Raw genomic sequence first — 15,000 nt, 5'->3', positions numbered from 1 at the left:
CATAATGATCATGTTAAAATGGTTGACTTGTTTCCTATTTTCTAACTTGAGTCATTTTCTTGTAATCACTTTGAAATTTAGTTTTATTGAGCAGTTAATATTTCGGTATTCTGTATATTATTAACTTGTATATTATCTCTGTGTGTGTGTGTGGTGTGTGTAATACATGTAACTTGTAAGATATATGTGTGAGTGTGTGCGTGGTGTGTGTGTGTGTGTATGTGTGTGTGTGCATGTGTGTGTGAGTGCATCTATCATCTGTGTGTGTGTGTGTGTTTGGCCTTTAAGTGTGCTTCTACAACTTGTACAACAAGCCTAACTTCAGATGGAAAGATTAAAACAGCAGAAAGAGAGGATTGGACCTCGCCTCCCTGTGCCGAGCCCTAGATGCTGTGGACATGAATTCACTGCCCTGATGGCCAGAGTTATGGGACCTATCCTGTATCCATACATATACAGAAATCTCCCCTCCCCCCCCCCCCATTACTCCTACACTGCTCATTCCAAGTCCCCCATATACAACCACAGCCAAGTGCATCTTTCATAGTCCTAGCATCAGCCATCCACAGAGAACCATTAGATGTTAGGTCACCAGAGGGCCACACACCAGAGGAGACCCTGCGCTGCTGCTGAGTCACATCAGTGGTGTTTAGTAGAAAGCCTGTTCCGATTTAACACCCCCTACTACTATTATTAGTACTAAGCCCCCTACTGAAAACAATAATAGCTTTAGTCTCTGAGCCACATGGAGACTGTGAGCATCTCCACTTGCATACAGACATGTTTGAAACAGCATGATGTTTTCTGACGTATACAATATATACGTGTTCACGTGTTGGGTGTTGCGTGACAGAGCAAGCACCAGGAAGGCGACACAGAGGCACTGCTGCTGGAGGAAATTCTGGACGAGACCAACCAGCTGGACGTCACCAACTCTGTCAAACACTGGCTGCAGACTGAGGTGTGTGTGGGTGATGTGGTAGGAGAGGGTGACAAGTGTTGGGTGTGCTGGAGTTTTCAGCGTGGGTGGATGGGTGGGACTGTGAGGGCCAACAACTTACAATGATTGAAGCTGGACATCACCAGCTCTGTCGATCACTGGCTGGAGACTGAGGTGTGTGTGGGTGATTGTGTGTGTGAGTGACGCTGACAGTGGTTGTACGTGTGTGTGTGGGTGACAGTGGTGTGGGATTGTGAAGACTGACCAGCTGGATATCATTGATTATTGGTGATGTATTGTGTGTGCATGTATGATTATTTTTTTGTATTTAACTTTATCACAACAGATTTCTCTGCTCTCCCAGGGAGAGTGCGTCGCTATACTACAGTGTCACCCTTTTTTTTTTTCTGCGTGCAGTTTTGTTTGTTTTTCCTATCGAAGTGCATTTTCCTATCGAAGTGCATTTTTCTACAGAATTTTGCCAGGAACAAGCCTTTTGTTGCCATGGGTTCTTTTATGTACGCTAAGTGCATACTGCACACGGGGCCTCGGTTTAATGTCTCATCCGAATGAATAGTGTCCAGACCACCACTCAAGGTCTAGCAGAGTCAGAGAAAGTATTGGCGGCTGAGCCGTGATTCGAGTCAGCACACTCAGATTCTCTTGCTACCTAGGCGGACGCGTTACCTCTAGGCCATCACTGCACATATTGGTGATGTATTGTGTGTGCATGTGTGATTATTGTGATGTGTGTGTGTGTGTGTGCATGTGGTTTTGAATGTGTGCGTGCATGCATGTATGTGATATATATATATATATAATTATATGCTGTGTGCATGTGTTTTTATATGTGTTGATCAAAAGCCTGAAAGTGAAAGTGCAAACATAAAGAACACACACAAAAAAAACAACTAAACAGATGAAACTAAACTGCCCACCGAAAAATGAGGACATTTCTGTGTGTGTGTGTGTGTGTGTGTGTGTGTGTACGCAACACGTGTGTGTGTGTGTGTGTGTGTGTGTGTTTGTGTGTGTGTGTGTTTCCTTACTCAAACTCGAACAAAACTGTCATGAAGTGTGTTTTGTGAATTGGTCTTATTGGTGGGTTTTGTGTGTGTGTGTGTGTGTGTGTGTGTATGTGACAGTTTTGTGTTGATGCGGTAGGGCATTTGTACAGTTTGACAGTCCCTTTGCGTTTGGCTGGACTATGACTATGAGCAACCACTAACTCTTCTTCTTCTGCGTTCACTCGTATGTACACGAGTGGGCTTTTACGTGTAAGACTGTTTTTACCCCCGCCATGTAGGCAGCCATACTCCGTTTTCGGGGGTGTGCATGCTGGCTATGTTCTTGTTTCCATAACCCACCGAACGCTGACATGGATTACAGGATCTTTAACATGCGTATTTGATCTTCTGCTTGCATGTACACACGAAGGGGGTTCAGGCACTAGCAGGTGTGCACATATGTTGACCTGGGAGATCGTAAAAATCTCCACCCTTTACCCACCAGGCGCCGTCACCGTGATTCGAACCCGGGACCCTCAGATCGACAGTCCAGCGCTTTAACCACTCGGCTGTTGCGCCCGTCTGCAACAAATAACTATTAACAAACATTTTCAACCCCCGGACAGGCGTTGCTGAGCAACCCCAAGGTGACGGTGAAGGAGTCGAGCGAGGGGAGGAAGTTCGCCTTCAACCCCAAGCTGGACATTCGGGACCGCAAGGGCCTGATGAAGCTGCTGAAGAACTACGACCTGGTGGGCAAAGGAGGGGTCTTGATGGAGGACGTCGAGGAGTCCCTGCCCAACGCTCAGAAAGCCGTCAAGGTGAGGGGGACAGGGAGGAGGTGGGGGGGGGGGTATGATGGGGGTGTTGGATGTTCGAGGAGGACAGGGGAGGTGGGGGTGGGGGGGTTGGACAAAGGGGAAAGTACTTGTGGTGGAGTCATTCCCACCAAACGCTCAGGCTTGCCTGGCCGAATAAGCAGCCCCAGACAAACTGGCGATGTTCCTACCAGGACGGGGTGGGTCAACAGGTGGCACTGTTGTCCTCACTGAAATACCCCATGTGTCCTATATGACGGGATCATCATGCGGTCAAGAGGCGCGTTATAACCTCTAGCCCCCGGGGTGGGACCCTCGGAGAAACAATCCCCCCTGTGCTCGCAGGGCAGGACGTATGGGCCATGAGCTAAGGGTGGGGCACCCCGAAAGAAAACTCCAGCTGAAGATGGCGGTATCGGGGCCACAGGCGCAATTAAAACCACGCATCCACGCTTCCATGATGATGCAGTCCACAGAATCTCGATGTGGCGCTCGACCTTCGGAGACCCGCCGGGGAGGCCGGGAGCCAGGCCCTGTGCCTCAAAGGGGCCCACCCCAAGCAACCGGTGGTCGGAAAAGGAAAAGGAAGTACTGGCCAGCAGTGGAAGCCAAACTTTACGGCACCCAGGAGGAGCTGCGACGGACGGCAGCCTTCATCGAGGACACCGGGCTGCTTATCTAATGGGAGGCAAACGAGGAAGAAGAAGAAGAAGAATTGGGCCGAGGGACAATGCAGAGACTGACATGGTGTTTAGTGCTTTGAGACCTTTGGAGACCCGCCGGGGAGGCCGGGAGCCAGGCCCTGTGCCTCAAAGGGGCCCACCCCAAGCAACTGGTGGTTGGAGAAGGAAAAGGAAGTATTGGCCAACACCGACAGCAGTGGAAGCCAAACTTTACGGGCACCCAGGAGGAGCTGCGACAGACGGCAGCCTTCATCGAGGACACCGGGCTGCTTATCTAATGGGAGGCAAACGAGGAAGAAGAAGAAGAAGAAGGATTGGGCCGAGGGACAGTGCAGAGATTGATATGGTGTTCAGTGCTTTGAGATGTGTGAAAGCACTACGTAAATGTACTGCGAGGAAGCTGGTCAGGGATACAGAGGGGAGGTAACCTACTTCCGGGAGGTAATCGCCCGCAGCTGCTTTTGTTTTCTCCGCATAGGCGGATAGTAGTTTGCACAGGACAGGAATCAGACTCCCTGCCGGAGTCTGCACTAGTGGGTCACGGTAAGTATGTCAGATAAACGTAATTTTAAGGAAATATATTCCTGTGATGATGATGATGATGATGATGATGATGATTAGTATTATGATGATGATGATGATGATTAGTATTATGATGATGATGATTATTATTATGATGATGATGATGATGATGATTAGTATTATGATGATGGTGATGATGATGATTAGTATGATGATGATTAGTATTATAATGATGGTGATGATGATGATTATGATTATGATTATAATGATTAGTATTATGATGATGGTGATGATGATGATTGCTATGATGATGATGATGGTTAGTATCATGATGATAATGATTAATATTATGATGATGATGATGATGATTAGTATTAACTATTATGATGATGATGATTAGTATTATGATGATGATGGTGATGATGATGATGATGATTAGTATGATGATGGTGATGATGATGATTAGTATAATGATGATGATGATTGGTATGATGATGATTAGTATTATGATGATGATGATGATGATTAGTATGATGATGATGATTAGTATTATGATGATGATTAGTATGATGATGATGATGATTATGATGATGATGATGATTAGTATTATGATGATGATGATTAGTATTATGTTGATGGTGATGATGATGATTATGATTATGATGATTAGTATTATGATGATGATGATGATGATGATTAGTATCATGATGATAATGATAATGATGATTAATATTATGATGATGATGATTAGTATTAACTATTATGATGATGATGATTAGTATTATGATGATGGTGATGATGATTAGTATGATGATGATGATGGTGATGGTGATGATGATGATGATGATTAGTATGATGGTGTTTAGTATTATGATGATGATGATGATTAGTATTATGATGATGATGATGATGTTTAGTATTATGATGATGATGATGATGATGATGATTAGTATTATTATTAGTATTAGATGATTAGTGATGATGATGATGATGATTAGTATTATGATGATGGTGATGATGATGATTAGTATGATGATGATGATTAGTATTATGATGATGATGATGATGATGATGATGATTAGTATTATGATGATGATGATGATGATGATGATTAATATTATGATGATGATGATTAGTATTATGATGATGGTGATGATGATGATGATTAGTATGATGATGGTGATGATGATTAGTATTATGATGATGATGATGATTAGTATTATGATGATGATTAGTATTATGATGATGATGATGATGATAAGTATTATGATGATGATGATGATGATGATGATGTTTGACGTGTGATGCAGTCACTAGGGGACAACATCATCATGGTGACCAGACCAGTAGACAAGAAGAAAGTGCTGTTCTACAACGACAAAAACCTCAAATTCGACATCGATGAGGGTGAGTCGAGTGCGTGTGTCTGTTTCGTGTGTGTGTCTCTTTGTGTACTTGTGCGTGTGAGTGATGTGAGTGTGTGTGTGTGTGTGTGATGTGTGTGTGTGTGTGTGTGTGTGTGTGTGTGTGTGTGATGTGTGTGTGTGTGTGTATGTGTGTGTGTGTGATGTGTGTGTGTGTGTGAGTGATGTGAGTGTGTGTGTGTGATGTGAGTGTGTGTGTGTGTGTGTGTGTGTGTGAGAGAGAGAGAGAGAGTATTAAGGGATTGTGGTGATAAGTCCAGAGAAAATATGTCGCTCATTTGCAGTGTGTGTGTTTGTGTGTGTGTGTGTGTGTGTGTTATCATATGCATGTATTGCTCAATTACAGATATATATATATATATATATATATATATATATATATATTACGGATATATATATATATATATGAGTTGTTCATTTACTTAAATGTATGTGGTGCTTATACATGTGTGCGTTGCTCATTAACACATGTATCTCTCTCTTTTTTTCTCTTTTTTTAATATGAATGTAAAAGGCTCTTATGTGTTGGGGTGGATGTATGTGTGTATGTGTATGACTGTGTGTGTGTGTGTGTGTATGTGAATGGCTGTGTGTGTGTGTGTGTGTGTGTGTGTGTGTGTGTGTGTGTGTGTGTGTGTGCATGTGAGAAAGAGAGACAGAGACAGAGAGAGAAAGCTGTTGAGAAGTATACTAATCATGTGTTTTGGTGGACGTGTGTGTGTGCGTCTGTGTGTGTGTGTGTGCGTGTGTACGTGCGTGTGCATGTGTGTGTGTGCGTGTGCGTGCGTGTGTGTGTGTGTGACAGATTACAGAAAGCTGTGGAGGAGCGTAGCAGTGGAGGGGCTGGACGAATCGAAGATCGAGGAATACCTGACACGCAACGGGATCACCTCCATGCAAGAGGCCGGCATCCGAAAAGTGGTCAGTGGTCATTGCATGTCTGTGTGTGTGTGTGTGTGTCTGTGTCTGTGTGTGTGTGTGGTGGGGAGGGGGATGTGTGAGGGTGTGGGGGGCTGGACGAATCGAAGATCGAGGAGTACCTGACACGCAACGGGATCACCTCCATGCAAGAGGCCGGCATCCAAAAAAGTGGTCAGTGGTCATAGCGTGTGTCTGTGTGTGTGGTGGTGGGGAGGGGGATGTGTGAGGAGGTATTGAGGGGCTGGATGAATCGAAGATTGATATTCCACCTTACCGGCAACGGTATCACCTCCATGCAAGAGGCCGGCATCCAAAAAAGTGGTCAGTGGTCATAGCATGTGTCTGTGTGTGTGTGTGGGGGGGGGGGGGTTGGAGGGGGGGGGGGGGAGGAGGAGGGGGGGAATGGTGTGGGGGTCTGGACGAATCGAAGATCGAGGAATACCTGACACGCAACGGGATCACCTCCATGCAAGAGGCCGGCATCCTGAAAATTGGTCAGTGCTCCGGGGGATGCCTGTCTGTATGTATGAGGGGTGAGGGTTGAAGGGGGGTGTTGAGGGCGTGAGGGGGTGAGGGGTGGCATGGGGGACTGTGAGAGAGTGTGGGTCTGTGTGGGTTGTGAGTGAGTATGTGTGTAGGGGGTGTGGGGGGGAGGATGTTTGTGTGTGTGTGTCATGTGGTTGGGTGTGGGTGAGTGTGGTGTGTCTGTGTTTGTGTGGATTTGGGTGGGTGGGGGGTGTTTGTTTGTTTGTGTGTGTGTGTGTGAGTGTGCACAAATTTGTACATATGTGTGTGTGTGTGTGTTTATGTAAGTATTTGTGTGAATGTTAGTGTATTTCAAAATGCCAGGCATGTGTGTGTTTTCAGTGTTGTTGACTTAACTAATAATAGAATATATATCTAGGGACTGGCTGATCAAAAGGTTCAAGAGATCAGCAAAAACATGCACAACGTGCAGTTTGAGGTATCATTCCGTTGAATTGATTTATTTTGTCTTCGATGGGTGAAGGTCCTGACAAAATGAGGAAATGGTTCTTATAAGTCCTTACAACTAACACAGGTCTTTATAAGTTACATGACATAACCTGAAGTCTCTGGGAACCGTTGGTTGTGGAACCTTTTAACCTCTCTTAACTCTCTCAGTACGGCCAGTCCTCTCTTCTCCTCTACACAGACCCCTCGGGTTGTCCAGTGGGTGTCTGAATGACCCAACCTTTAGCTTCCGTCGTCAGAATTGTGGTATTCTTTGTCAACAAAAACCTCTTCAGTATACGAGCCTTCCACTTGCAATATTTTGATGGTGGTAATTGGGGTGAAACTCTGTTAACGTCGTCTCTTTCGCCGTTCGTATGGAGTGAGTTAACCTGTGTATGATAAGTCAGTCGTGTCCGACTATCTGGGCTAGAGTTTGATTATTGTGGAGAGTGTCTTGCCCAAGTTATATCCCCACTCTCTCGGCCTAGAGGGTTTTAGGACAGTCGGCGTTTGAGATGGTTCCCAAAGGCCAGCTAGCCCCCAAGGCTGCAGCACTAAGAGCCAGTGCAATCTTGCCTCCCGGTTTGAGAGTCATAGTCCTTCACAAAAGACTAAGCTGTAAATGACTTCCCATTGCGTTGGAGAAATTGATAAAACAGCTCTCACTTTGCTGTTGGCCCAACTGTAAGCTTTTGTCAATCTATGATATAAGCTGAGTTGGGTAAAAATCTGCCCCTTTCTATCTCTATGGCCTGCCTTCACCTCTACACTCCATCTCGCTCACTACGATCGGCTTCGGATCCACTCTGTTTACGCATACCCAGATTCAAACGCTCGACTGTTGGCCGCCGTTCTTTCTCTGTCTCGGGAACCTTGCAGTTGGAATGAGCTTCCTCTTTCACTTCGTCAAGTCTCCACACTCAGCTCTTTCAAGTCTGGCCTTAAAACCTACCTCTCCCCAAAATAGCCTCCCTTCCCTGCCTCTTCCTTGTCTTCAGTTTCTCCAGTTTTAGAGTTATGCATGCGTGTGAATGACTGGTGTGAAAGTGCTTTGATTTGTCTCTGCACAAGATTCAGCGCTATATAAATACCATTGCGATCGCGCCTTAATTTTAGCCCGATATCCCAATCGAACCATATAATTATGTGACCTGGTTCGAGACAAAATTTGACAAAAAACAAGAACGCCAGAGAATCGACAGACAGACAGAAAATACGAAAAAAAACTTAGCCGTATGGAGAGCACAGGAACAGGAGTCATAATGGCTGCCGGAAAAAAGAGGGTGCTAGCCAGCGGGACAAAGGGAAGGTTACCTACTTCCGGGAGGTTATCGGCCGTAGTTTCGTTTTCTCCGCATAGGCAGGATAGTAGTTTGCACAGGACAGGAATGTCAGACCCCTGCCGGAGTCTGCACTAGTTGGGTCACGGTAAGTATGTTATTTAAACGTAATTTTAGTTAGAAAATTTCCTTTTATTATATATATATATATATATACCTGCAGCCATCAGCACTCACCAGCCGTGTTGTGTGTCTCACAGAGCGCGGTGCCTCGCCGAAAGAAGGGCACCGGCAAGAGGAACATGAAGTTCAAGCGGCACAACGACCACTTGGAGGGCGTGCTGAAGGACTACTCCGACGTCAGCAAGTGACGGGCGGCCATGGCAGTTGCTGTGAGAGAGGGATAGAGAACTCAAAACGTTTTTATTCAAGGATTAAGATTTTAGGCAGAGAGAGTGAGTGACCTGGACCATGTAACTGGAAGACTAAGTTGTGGCTTGTGGTTGTTGCATGCTAAAGGACGGTTCTGGATTAAGATAGTAACGGCATCCATGGTGGTTGTTGCTTGCTGAAGGGACTGTTCTGAAGTGAACAATTAACGGCAGCCATGATGGTTGTTGCTTGCTGAAGGGACTGTTCTGAAGTGAACAATTAACGGCAGCCATGATGGTTGTTGCTTGCTGAAGGGACTGTTCTGAAGTGAACAATTAACGGCAGCCATGATGGTTGTTGCTTGCTGAAAGGACTGTTCTGAAGTGAACAGTTAACGGCAGCCATGATGGTTGTTGCTTGCTGAAGGGACTGTTCTGAGGTGAACATGTAACGGCAGCCATGATGGTTGTTGCTTGCTGAAGGGACTGTTCTGAAGTGAACAGTCAACGGCAGCCATGATGGTTGTTGCTTGCTGAAGGGACTGTTCTGAAGTGAACATGTAACGGCAGCCATGATGGTTGTTGCTTGCTGAAGGGACTGTTCTGAAGTGAACAATTAACGGCAGCCATGATGGTTTGTTGCTTGCTGAAGGGACTGTTCTGAGGTGAACAATTAACGGCAGCCATGATGGTTGTTGCTTGCTGAAGGGACTGTTCTGAAGTGAACAGTTAACGGCAGCCATGATGGTTGTTGCTTGCTGAAGGGACTGTTCTGAAATGAACAATCAACAGCAGCCATGATGGTTGTTGCTTGCCGAAGGGACTGTTCTGAGGTGAACAATTAACGGCAGCCATGATGGTTGTTGCTTGCCGAAGGGACTGTTCTGAGGTGAACATGTAACGGCAGCCATGATGGTTGTTGCTTGCCGAAGGGACTGTTCTGAGGTGAACATGTAACGGCAGCCATGATGGTTGTTGCTTGCTGAAGGGACTGTTCTGAGGTGAACATGTAACGGCAGCCATGATGGTTGTTGCTTGCCGAAGGGACTGTTCTGAGGTGAACATGTAATGGCAGCCATGATGGTTGTTGCTTGCCGAAGGGACTGTTCTGAGGTGAACATGTAATGGCAGCCATGATGGTTGTTGCTTGCCGAAGGGACTGTTCTGAGGTGAACATGTAACAGCAGCCATGACAGATGTTGTGAGAGAGAGTGAGTGACCTGGCTGTGTAGTTGGGAGACGATTCTGATGTGAACAAGCAGTGGCAGCCATGATGGTTGTGGTCACAGAGAGAGAGAGGGAGGGAGAGAGAGAGAGAGACAGTGACCTTGCTGTGTTGTTGGAAGAGTGAATGAAAAGGAGTGGGAGTCGTTCAGCTTGTAAAATTTACACCCTTCTGATCTCTCTGTGTATGTGTGTGTGGTCAGTTTGATTGTTGGCATTTTCTTAAAAAAAAAAAAACCCAAAAAACCCCACAAACGGTAGAGAAATGGGTATGTAGACTGATGTGTGACAGTGTGTGTGTGTGTGTGTGTGTAAATGTTTGTGTGTGTGTGTGTTCCTAAATTTGTCACCTTTTTGACGGGCGCAATAGCCGAGTGGTTAAAGCGTTGGACTGTCAATCTGAGGGTCCCGGGTTCGAAATAACGGTGACGGCGCCTGGTGGGTAAAGGGTGGAGATTTTTCCGATCTCCCAGGTCAACATATGTGCAGACCTGCTAGTGCCTGAACCCCCTTAGTGTGTACTATGCAAGCAGAAGATCAAATACGCACGTTAAAGATCCTGTAATCCATGTCAGCGTTCGGTGGGTTATGGAAACAAGGACATACCCAGCATGCACACCCCCGAAAACGGAGTATGGCTGCCTACATGGTGGGGTAAAAACGGTCATACACGTAAAAGCCCACTCGTGTGCATACGAGTGAATGCAGAAGAAGAAGAAGAGTCACCTTTTGTGTAACGATGTACCTCTCCCTCTCTCTCTCTCATGCTTGCTTTCTCCTGAGTATGTCCGTTACTTTTAAGTCATACATATTTAAAAGTAATTCCATTATTTCCTTTTAAATAACACGTCAGTATCTGTTTGCTTTCTTTTTGAATTTTGAATTTGACCTGGTTGGAGACATAATTTGACAACAAACAAGAACGCCAGAGAATCGACAGACAGGCAGAAAATACGGAAAAAAAAAACTTAGCCGTATGAAGAGCACAGGAACAGGAGTCATGATGGCTGCTGGAAAAAGAGGGCGCTAGCCAGCGGGACAAAGGGGAGGTTACCTACTTCCGGGAGGTTATCAGCCGTAGTTTCGTTTTCTCCGCATAGGTGGATAGTAGTTTGCACAGGACAGGAATGTCAGACCCCTGCCGGAGTCTGCACTAGTTGGGTCACGGTAAGTATGTTATTTAAACGTAATTTTAAATAGAAAATTTCCTTTTTGAAGTAATTCTAAGACATATTCCGACTGGAATGCCTGTGTTTAGTTTCCAAGGAAGGAAAATAAAAGATAGATGGCAGATGCGTACAGACATGGGGTATTCTGTCTGTCTCAGTGTCAGATTTTGTATTTTTGAAGAAAAGTTGATGTAGAGACTTTGCTGTTCAAATGTGTGTTTGTGTAAGTGGTGTTTATGACACTGACAGATGATTAAGGAAAAAAAGGTGAATAACTTATGTAATAAGGGTTTGGACGTTGAGAGATGTACAGGTGTTTGAGTGAGAGCACACCAGTACCAGTGCCTCTGTGTGTGTGTATTTCACTAAGATCAGTGTGTATTTGTTTCATTAAGATCAGTGTGCATGTGTGTTCCATTTAGATCAGTATACATATGTGTGTTTAATTAACTCACTCCGGACGATTAGTTCTCTCCCTTGCTTTTCCCTACAGACGACCCATTTGTTAGGGTTAGGGGAAAAAAATCACAAAAAATACAAAATATAAAGCAACTGAATGAAACTCACTGTACTTGACCCACTGACCCCCTCTCCTCACGTCATGTGTACGCCCACCCCCCTCTCTCTTGACTGTTCTCAGAAGATGAGTCACTTTCAGTACCTTCTTGCTGTTTGCTTTCTTCTTTGCAGATACTTTATTCAATGTCTTCACCATCCTCGTCGATGTTGAAACCTTCAGTTTGAAGCATTTCAATCGCTTCATCAACAGTAAAAAGCCGCTGTCGTGATCTAGTTTGCTCGAAACATTTCCACTTGTATCGCCTGCGATGCCATTTTCAATACGTATGCAGATTAGCTTGTCGTGTGGGGTCCTGAACTCGCTGGCTCACTGTGGAGTGTGTTGTTACAGAATCGCATGAACAAACTTTCCATTCGACCCTTGACACGTTCACAGTGCCCGGTGTAGCTGCAATTTTTATGCTACCCCATGAGGAAAACGTGGAAAAATAAATTTTAATTGTCGAAACCGCTATAGCGTTCCATCGTCCGGAGTGAGTTAAGATAAGCAAGTGAGTGCTGTGTCGGCAAACCACTTGAACTGTCCACACGAAAAAAGAAAAAAAAAAAGAATCGGTCATTTTGATCTGATACATGTAGAACCTATTTTTGAGAAAGGAAATTCATTCCGGAACTACTCGATAAATAAACTCCATCACAACAACACGACAAAGATCTGTACGGATTCAGCGGCAAGTGTATGGAAAGAAACTGTGTTAGCTTGATCACACACACACACACACACACACACACACACACACAGACGGATGTTTTACACCAGTCTTCACCAAGCGAAATATCCTACCCTTTACTGCCATACGTGTGGACATTCAAATACACCAGAAAATGGGGACTCCATAAACGATAAACCATTCAACAAACATTACACACATCTTCAAACATAATGTATATATGTGTACACAAACACTCAGCACAGAAAATCAATATTCACTGACGACAACCCATAATGCATAACTGTACAATTACTACAAATAAAGTTCAGCATGTTAGCATAACTGTACAATTACTACAAATAAAAGCTCAGCATGTTAGCATAACTGTACAATTACTACAAATAAAGCTCAGCATGTTTGCATAACTGTACAATTACTACAAATAACGCTCAGCATGTTAGCATAACTGTACAATTACTACAAATAAAAGCTCAGCATGTTAGCATAACTGTACAATTACTACAAATAAAGCTCTGCATGTTATTTCACACTCACAGTGGTGACAAACGCAGCAGCCAAGCGAATTAAACTGTTGAACTTTCAGTTTGAGAGGGTCCTTGGTTCGAATCCTGTTCACAGCGCCTGAACTAACCCCCCTCCTCCCCCCAAAACCTCCCACCCCCCACCCCGCCCCCATCACATGCAGAAGGTCGAACATGCACGCAAAAGATCACGTAATCCATGTCAGTGTTCCGTGGGTTATGGATGCAAGAGCATATATCATCCAGCATGCAGTCCCTGGAAAATGGAATATGGCTGCCTACATGGCAGGGAAGGCGGGGCTGAGGGTGAAGGGGGGTTGGGAGGGTGGGGAGATCTATCATGCATGTAATTTTCAACCCCTCTCGTACTTACATGGTGAACATGGGAGTTGCAGCCCACTAATGAATAAGAAGAATTTCACACACACAACAGTGGTAAATTTCATTTTATAACAATGACACAGGAGTAAAAGTTTGCACATTTGTAGCAGAGATCCAAAGAGCGACATACATACAACACACACGCACACACAGATCGCAACACTAAAGTTGAGTACAGCTCCAAACAGGGCACAATATGTAACACGGCACAGACTTAAATTCAGAGAGCACAGACCTGCTATGCCCACACCAGTTCACAGTACTCTACACACTATAAATCATCTGATACAAAGTATGAATTCTGATACAGGCTAAAAGAAATAAGTGAAAAAAAAAAGGGTCTTAGAAACATTTTCATTCATACGCATTTTACATACCCGGACACGTGTGTGTGCGTGCGTGCACACACACACACACACATATAAAATATGAGGGGTGTTTTTTTGTTTTTAATATCAAAATCAACGGCACCAAAAAAAAAAAAAAAAAAATCTTCTAGGGGAATCAACAACCCTTGAAGGACTAAAACTGTTGATGATGTGCATGCAGTTGTTCCCCTTGCTAGGTATTTCGCTGCGACATCAATATGTAAAAAAAAAAAGAAACATCAGGAGACATGCATCTTTTTATCAACAGCAACTGATACAACAACAACAACTAATACTACTGAGACTACTACTACTTCTATCGCTACTGCTGTTTGTGTATTTCATTGTCATTAATAAAATTAATAGATGCATAAGGAAAAACAGATGCTTTTGAATAACGTAATCCCCTCCCCCCCCCCCCTCCTCTCCGCCCCATTATGGAGCCGGAGACCGAAACCTACGTCATTTTGATGAGTCATCACGTAAGCAACGTCAGTCATCACGTCTGTGTGTGCGTGCGTGCGTGTGTTGTGTGTGTGTGTGAGAGAGAGAGAGAGAGAGAGAGCGTGTATCAGTGATCGTGTAAGTGTGTGTGTGTGTGTGTGTGCTAGTGTCACGTCAGGGCGTTCCAATAGCTTCCTGCAACGTGGCATCAAGTCAAAGAATGACGACATCAAAGTATGACGACAACGTGAAGGCACAGCAGCGTCACAAGTGTAGTTGACGTCACAGCAGACATCCATGACGTCACCACTGTAGTCGCAGAAGAGCCTGAAACAAAAAAAAAACGTGACGAAGTGTACGATCATCCGAAATAAAATACAGAAAGAAAGAAAGAAAGAAACAAGAAGAAGAATCAGCCAAACCGTATTGTGCACAACGTGCTGTGATTTCAGTTATAATTTGTTGGTAAAGTCCAAGTTTTAGCATCCTAAGTCATTGCACCTATTTCACTGAACTGAAATCATCTTCAGTGTTGACGATCTTCAGCAGTCCATTGCTAATGTATGACTTTTTCAACTCCTTGTTAAATAGTCCTGTTGGTTCGCTGTTATAGTTGTTAGTTTTTTTATTAGAAATATGTTATATTGTTATGTGTTTTTTGTTTTGTTTTGTTTTTTAAACAAAACTTAAATCAGTAAT

The 15,000-nt window shown here is 44.4% G+C and overlaps 2 protein-coding genes and 1 long non-coding RNA gene across 4 annotated transcripts in view; 1 reads left to right on the top strand and 2 right to left on the bottom strand.

The window, feature by feature from the left end:
- LOC143275392 (general transcription factor IIE subunit 2-like) overlaps positions 1-11,664 on the top strand; it is a 13,493-nt gene extending 1,829 nt beyond the window's left edge. Inside the window, exons 3-8 of one of the 2 annotated variants that reach the window (XR_013053429.1) lie at positions 854-961; positions 2,574-2,768; positions 5,281-5,377; positions 6,200-6,315; positions 8,831-9,549; positions 9,607-11,664. Coding sequence is in view for 1 of the 2 variants with exons in the window: in XM_076579466.1 (XP_076435581.1) it covers positions 854-961; positions 2,574-2,768; positions 5,281-5,377; positions 6,200-6,315; positions 8,831-8,941 (627 nt within the window). In the remaining variant the exon portion in view is untranslated. Of the gene's footprint in view, positions 1-853; positions 962-2,573; positions 2,769-5,280; positions 5,378-6,199; positions 6,316-8,830 lie in introns of both variants that reach the window. The other variant, XM_076579466.1, reaches the window with a different exon arrangement.
- The window catches only part of LOC143275633 (uncharacterized), a 227,194-nt gene that overhangs the window by 111,718 nt on the left and 100,476 nt on the right, over positions 1-15,000 (bottom strand). The window lies entirely within an intron of this gene.
- The window catches only part of LOC143275686 (uncharacterized), a 21,504-nt gene continuing 20,921 nt past the window's right edge, over positions 14,418-15,000 (bottom strand). Inside the window, exon 5 of the mRNA XM_076579979.1 lies at positions 14,418-14,628. Within this exon, the coding sequence (XP_076436094.1) occupies positions 14,531-14,628 (98 nt within the window). The 3' untranslated portion in view covers positions 14,418-14,530. The remainder of the gene's footprint in view (positions 14,629-15,000) is intronic.

This window comes from Babylonia areolata, chromosome 30, assembly GCF_041734735.1.
Source record: "Babylonia areolata isolate BAREFJ2019XMU chromosome 30, ASM4173473v1, whole genome shotgun sequence".
Classification (NCBI taxonomy): Eukaryota; Metazoa; Mollusca; class Gastropoda; order Neogastropoda; family Buccinidae; genus Babylonia; species Babylonia areolata.
This window is presented reverse-complemented; position numbering and strand designations above follow the sequence as displayed.